Source organism: Rhincodon typus, chromosome 2 (genome assembly GCF_021869965.1).
Source record: "Rhincodon typus isolate 14 chromosome 2, sRhiTyp1.1, whole genome shotgun sequence".
Taxonomy (NCBI): domain Eukaryota; kingdom Metazoa; phylum Chordata; class Chondrichthyes; order Orectolobiformes; family Rhincodontidae; genus Rhincodon; species Rhincodon typus.
Window position 1 is genome coordinate 2,940,466 of NC_063333.1, and position 7,229 is coordinate 2,947,694.

At 42.4% G+C, this 7,229-nt stretch overlaps 1 protein-coding gene across 1 annotated transcript; it reads right to left on the reverse strand.

Annotated features, from left to right (window-relative positions):
• Positions 1-1,690: 1,690 nt before the first annotated feature.
• On the reverse strand, positions 1,691-4,070 carry LOC109925018 (transcriptional repressor scratch 1-like). Its single transcript, XM_020524997.2, has 2 exons — positions 3,917-4,070; positions 1,691-2,418 (listed from the first exon to the last, which is right to left on the reverse strand). Exons 1-2 carry the CDS (start codon positions 4,068-4,070, stop codon positions 1,691-1,693), a joined length of 882 nt encoding a protein of 293 aa, XP_020380586.2.
• Positions 4,071-7,229: the final 3,159 nt, after the last annotated feature.

Consider the following 7,229-nt stretch of genomic DNA (forward strand, 5'->3'; position numbering starts at 1 on the left):
AAGAACTTTAGCTTCCAATTATTGCAACGGATATTTAAAATAGATATGCCATTGGAAAATAACAAGGCACACATCATATATTAAGAATTGTCTTTATTCGTTATTAGTCATTTTAATTATGAAGTGCGCCATAATGTCTGTTGTCATTGTGCTTACAACCGTCTGATACTGGCTTAAAAATTCCCGTGAAAATTTCCCCCAGAAACTGGGAGGGTTAAACACTTTTTACAATTTGTAAAAATCCTGTATTTTTTTTAAGTTGCAAATGTTATTTACAAGACTTCTCACGATATACAGTTCTTTTGTGTGCGTGTGGATGTGTGTTCCTCTGATGGTTACTATCAATAATAAATACAATTCCTTCTACCTGAATCTAGGAATCCGACATTTAGTGCTACCAGGTGTAAACCTAAAATGGAATAAGACAGAGTAAGACGGCAAATGGGAGTGCGTTGAGTGATTTTACCTCATGATGTTCATTTATCAAAAGTCATTGAATGGCTGGGAGTTGTCCTTTCAGCACCACAAGGACCATCTCCGATACTACAATGAAACAAAGGCAGGCAATGTTAAAATGGAAGATTCATTTGTCTTAAATCCTATAAGACTATATTGGAAAGTTCCCTGATATTAATAATTATTTATTATTATCCTAAATAACTGTCTCACTATTCAGAATACTGGATTAAAATGTACCTGATTCATCTGCTTATCCAAATACTATTTTTCTTTTAAAAATATCATGCATCAAATAATTATTGCTCTATAGCATAGTCCAGGCTCCTACGTGAAATATTGCCCTCAAAACTGTCTACATTATTTAATTCTTATGATTTTTCATCTTCTTGCAAAAAATTCAAAATATAGTTATCTTACAATTGGCATAGATTGGATACTGTCACATGCATAAAATGCAAATAGTTCGACAAAAAATAATCGAACCAAAGTTTGTTTCCATTTCTCCCTCTGAAAGTGGCAAGCGCTTTGGCATGTCAGTAACAGATTGGCAACCTGTTAAATACTGAACGGATTTTGATTCTATAATTAATTCCAGAAATTAATAAATAAAGTGCAACTCAATAATTAAACAAAAACCAAAAGAACCACTAATTGTGGCTCAGGCGTGAGAAGGTGCAAGGGGGGAGGGTCAATGATAGAAAGATCAAATAAATTGTCACTGAGCAAATAAATTGAAGAATTTACAAATTAACCAAACGCGTTGTTACCGGTAATGTTACCTCAAAGAGAAGGGGAGGGGCCTATATCTGGTCGTTGGCAAAAGTACATTATTGTCCTCCGAGTTCTGTTTTTTGTTTAAAAAATGGTTTGACCTCTCAATAGTTACAAACACCTTTACTGCCCACCCCTCCCGCTGAATTTCAGCGAGTGATTTGGTAAGGGTTGAGTGTTCTCTACAGCTTGAGTTAGGAAGTTGTTCTGTGTTCAGTCTATTCGAAGATTGCAAGCAGTTTTTTTTTGTCTTCACTTCTTTCTTATAGAAAATATTTTCGATGTGCTATAACGCGTAGCATTTCCCCATGTATTTGTGTTTCTGTAGGGTTCCTTGATGCTTGAGGGATTCGGGGTAATTGGTGGAAGAAGGGTAAGTGTATGTGTGTGTCTGTGGGGGGTGGGGGCGGTGGTAGTGGGGTAGTGGTGGTGGGAAGGAAGGGTTAGGAGGGGGTGAGGATCAGGCTTCAACTGCGTTCAGTGCCGGGACAGCGCCTTTAAAACAGGCGGATTCGTAATGCTTGTTCAGATAGGACTTCAAAGCAAAGGTCTTGTTGCACCTTTTGCATTTGAAGTGTTTGAAAGCTGAGTGAGTTTGCATGTGGGCTCTGAGGTTGGAGCGGTCTGCAAAGGCTTTACCACAATGAGCGCATCCGAACGGTTTCTCTCCGGTGTGGGACCGCATGTGACCTTGGAGGAGCCAGGGTCTGCTGAAGGCTTTGCCGCAGATTTCACACTTGTGCTTGAGGTCGTGAGTCAGGAGATGCATGGCCATGGCCGGCATGGACACATAGACCTTGGCACAGGTTGGGCATTTCTTGGCCATCTTACTATCCAGGCTCCGGTGGGTCTGCTTGTGTCGACTCAAGTTGGACGAGGTGGCGTAGGTTTTCCCGCACTCGTTGCATGTGTGACGCTGGATGGAGCTCCTGGGGCCGGCAATAGCCTTCCGCCTCGATCTGCCGTCAGTGATGAAGAAGGCGTCCACAGTGTAGCCTTCGCTCACCGCCGCATCCCCGTTGATGTAACCGGTTGTAATCCCCGATTGTGGGCTGTCTGGTGGATCCGAGTCCGGGACTCCGTACTCACCATGAACCGCTGCATAGATAGGCTCGGGCGAAGACAATTTGATCGTGTTCTGGGGCTCTCCGTCGTAAACGGAAGGCGTGATATAGTCACCGATGTAGCCTGACAATTAAAAAAAAAATAGAGACAGAGAGATAGAGATCTTTGTTCACTTCATTCATTAAGGACGAGAGGTCACGGCAGGAATCGTTGTGTCCTTAAATACAGCCTTCTTTTTTAATGCAGTTTCCGCTATTTATATCCCGCAACAAGCAAACTGCAGTTTGCAATTTATTTTTAGTAACATTACAACTGGGGAACAAAAGCTAGGGCCCATGCGCTATAAATGTAACCCGCCTCGCCAAATGACTTCACAGCAAACCAGCCAATAACATGCACATCGCATTTAGCTCCGAGTTGCAGTTTCTGGGTATATAAATAAAAATATTAATAAAAGAATTGCATTAAATTTGTCCTGGGTGCACATACACACACACACACACACACACACACACACACACAGAGTCTCTCACACAATAACAGTCATCGCGATGCTTGTCGCGGGAGACTGGGCAGTTGAGCTGAAGAGGGCCGCATTCCAGTGAATGAAACTCGATCTCAGAGTGATCAACAAGCTGTTCGGTCTCACTGCCTTTGTAATACCGTCGGATGTAAAATTCAATTTCAACCCAACACTAGGTCAGGGCGATAGACAGCGCGGTGCCCGGGATTACAAGCCCTGCCAATAAAGTCCCATTGTGTCCATAAACAAACATTGCAACACTAAGGGACAACATGGCCCATAGCTCTGCACGTCGCGTATGCAGCACTAAAGAAAACTATCTTGTCCATCACAGAAATGGAAAATTTAGTGTGAAATGAAATCAAAACATGCACACAAACACGCGCACACAAATCCTTTGTTAGCATTAAACCGCTAGAACCAGAATCAAAGGTGACGGACAAATGTAAGTCAGGGTTACGAATCGATTTTTGTTTGAATTTCATTTGTCTGAACATGCAACAAGCTTGATTGTATTGTTATTAATAATATATCAGGCAAAGATCGGTCTTTGACAGTTGGAGCCAGGAACGGCGCACCGAGGAGCCGGTGAACCACTGCCTACGTTCATAGATGTACTGCAGTCTTTTTCCAACTTTCTCTCTGCCTCTAGGTGCAGCCAGTTGCTACACGCGAGGTTGTTCCCCCCTTACATTCACAAGATGAACACAGCACCATTTCTCTCTCTTCCTTAAGACTCCCATCGTTTACAAAAAAAGCAGAGCGACTGGCATTCAAAGGTTTGACAGAAGTATACGTTGAAATTAGCTAGACGTTTTTCTTTGAAATTTAGAGTAAGAGGAAGCCTTATCAAGAAACAATGCAATCAATGAAAAACATCATTCTTGGATAAATACCTCAAAATATTACACGCAATGCGTAAAATGCTTACAGAGGCTTATTTTTGCACACATCCCTAATGCAGTTATTCTAACGAAGAGCATTTTTTCCCGCGTACGGGTTTGGTGTTAATCTTTGCAAATGCGGCGTGCAGAATAGAGAGACTGAGAAATGATTGTGCACAGCGCAGCAACAGATCAAAGGACGGGAAGCATTTACCTTTTTCGTGCAACCGAGCAGTTAGGCTTCCAACGTTATTGGTGGCACGTCTGCCATAAGCGTTTTCGTAGTCTGAGGTCGGCGATGGGATGCTGGTTGTAGGAGATGGGAAATCATCAAGCTTGACTTTCTTAACTAGGAAGGAGCGCGGCATGTTTTTCTTCTGCAGATCTGTATGGGGCAGAGAGCAGGACGCACTTTCGGCACTGGACAGTTCCCAGCGATTCCGTATGCTTGACGGTGGGGGAGAAAAAAAAGAGTCCCGGGGTGTAAGGTTCAGAACTGGATAGCTTCCAACAGCTCCTCTGCTGGGGTGGAGAGCCGCGGGTTTGATTTCAGCACTCTGGACAGTTCCCAGCGTCTCCCTACGCTGGGGCAGTCCCGGTTTGCAGTTTCAGCACTTGGACAGCTCTCCACGGCTCTCCTGCTCGGCTCCTTCCTGAGGCTGGCTGAGGAATGAGAATGAATTCTACAGGCTGTGAGGTCAGCAGCTGTAGGTTTTATACAGTCGCGATCAGGTGGTAAATGAAAATGCCTAATTCAGCCCATCAAAAATTCTCTGGGGATCCACATTACGCCAGACGAATTCAATTTTTCGTTTGCTGCCGCCGCTCTCTCCATTTTCCCCACTCACCTCTTTTTATCAAGGCTGCCTCGGAGTTCATATTATTAGTTGAAATCAAGTAGATCAAAATGGTTTGATTCGCTGAAAGGAGCTGATCTAATTCTGGATTAGGCTTTAACCTCCCAGGAGGTTTTAATGTCAGTCGTTGGTACTGTCACATCAGTCAGGAGCTTGTAGGTTCAAGTTTCACTGCACAAAATTGAACTAACAGCTTAGGCTAATAATTGAGTGCAGCAGTGAGTGAGTGCTGCACTGTTAGGGATACTGCCTTTTAAACCAGATGCTAAAATGACACTGCCCTTTGCCTGCCCACTTGAATATGAAAGATCCTATGGAATTCGATGAAAATCACAAACTCTTCTGTTTCTGTGAAACAAATTCACAGACATGCTAAGGCTATAAGACCACAAGAAATAGAAACAGGAGTAGGCTTTTTGGCCCCCTCAAGTCTGCTCTGCCCTTCAATAGGATTATTGCTGATCCAACATATCTCACATCCACTTTCCTGCCCTTTCCCTATAATCCTTGGTTCCCCGACTGATCAATAATCGATGTATTTCTGCCTCAAATATACACAAGAGCTTTGCCTCAACAGTTCCCTAAAAACTCACTACCTCTGAGAGAAGAAATTCATTCTCATCACAGTCTTAAATTAAGGATCCTTAGTTCTGAGACTGTGCCCTCTGGTCCAGACTCTCCCATGAGGGGAAATATCCTCTCAGCATTTCCCTGGTAAAGCCCCTTAAGAATCCTATGTGTTTGAATGAAATCACCTCTCATTCTTCTAAACTCTAGTGAACAGTGTCCCAGTTCTGAGGAAGGGTCACCAGACCCGAAATATTAACTCTGATTTTTTCTTCACAGGTGCTGCCAGAACTGCTGAGCTTTTGCAGCAACTTTTGTTTTTGTTCTAACCTGTTTAATCTTTGCTCACAGGATAATCTCTCCATACCAGGGATCATCCTCATAAACCTTCTCCAAACTTGTGTTGTAGCTCTCTGCAGTTTTTCTCCATTTAAACAGTATTCTGTTCTTTTACTTTCCCAATCAAAATGAACAAACTTCGCATTTTCCCACATTATACCCCATTTGCCCACTTTTTGCTCACTTACTTGACCTCTCAATACTGCTCTGTAAACTGTTTGTATCACACTCACAATCTGCCTTTCCACCTGTTTTTGTGTCATCTGTGAATTTGGTTACAGTAAATTTACTCCCTTCCTCCAAGTCATTGGTATATAATGCAACAGTTGTTGTCAGCACTGATTCCTGTGGAACCCCACTGGTCGTGGCTCACCAACCTGAAAAAAACCCTTATCCCCACTCACTGGTTCCTGCCCATGAGCCAATTCTCTATCCATGTCAAAAGCTACCTCAAACACCATGGGCTTTTATTTTATGGCTTAACCTTTTCTGAGGCACCTTGTCAAATGCCTTCCAGAAATCCAAATACAACAAATCCACTGGTTCCCCTCTATTCATTGTGGTTGACGTCCCTCAAAAAAATCTAACAAATTAGTCAGGCATGATTTTCCTTTCATGAAGCCATGCTGACTCTTTATGATTTTCCAAATGTTCTGCTAATACCTTTTTAATAAATGATTCCAATACTTTTCCAATGATAGATGTTAGGCTAATCAGCCTATAGTCACCCACATTTTGCCTCCCTTCCTTTTTGAATAGGCGTGTCACATTAGGAGTTTTCCAATCCTGTGGTACATCTCCAGAATCCAAGGATTTTTCAAAATTTACAATAAATGCATCTACTATCTCTGTAGCTACCTGTTTTTAGGATTTAGGATGCAAGCCAACAGGGCTAGTGGACTTATCTGCCTTTAACCCTATTTGTTTGTCTGATACAAATGCTGTAGTGATGGTGATGGTGATGGTACCAGTTCCTCCCCTGTATTCTTCAGTTTTTCTTTTCTTTATTCATTAACGGGATGAAGGTGTCACTGGCTAGGCAGCATTTATTGCCGATCCCTAATTGCCCAGAGAGCAATTTAGAGTCAGCTACATTGCTGTGGGACTAGAGTCACATGTAGGCCAGGCCAGGTAAGGATAGCAGTTTCCTTCCCTAAAGGACATTAGTGAACCAGGTGGGTTTTTCTGACAATCAACAGTGGATTCACGGTCATCATTAGACTCTTAATTCCATATATTTTATTGAATTCAAATTCCACCGTCTGCCATGGCGGGATTCAAACCTGGGTTCCCAGAACATTTTCTGGGTCTCTGGATTAACAGTCCAACGATAATACCACTAGCCATCACCTCCCCTTAATGGAATGTTCAAAACAACTTCCAATGTAAAGACTGATGCAAAATATGTGTCAAACACCTCTGCCATTTCTTGGCTCTCCAAAACTTTCTCCCCAGATCCATTTTCTAAAGGGCCTATATTCACTTTGAACTCTGTCTTCTTTATTAGATATTTAAAGAAGCTGTTCTTGTCAGTTTTACTATTCCTCCCTAGTTTGCCCTCATGGTTTGTTTTCTCTGTCTTTGTTGTCTTTTTAATCCTCTTGTTATAGTGGAAAAGAAGGCCATTTGGCCCATTGTGCCTGTATTGGCTCTGAGCAGTTTTACCTTTCCCCATAACTATGTAATTGTTTCTATTTAAATAATTATCTAACACTCACTTGAATGTCTCAACTGAATACCTCCCACATCTGTTCTGTCCAGGCC

Coding starts and splice junctions, on each gene's coding strand:
- LOC109925018 (XM_020524997.2), bottom strand. CDS start 4,070: ATGCCGCGCTCCTTCCTAGTTAAGAAAGTCAAGCTTGATGATTTCCCA. Junction 2,419..3,916: donor TGCTCGGTTGCACGAAAAAG/GTAAATGCTTCC, acceptor TTTAATTGTCAG/GCTACATCGGTGACTATATC.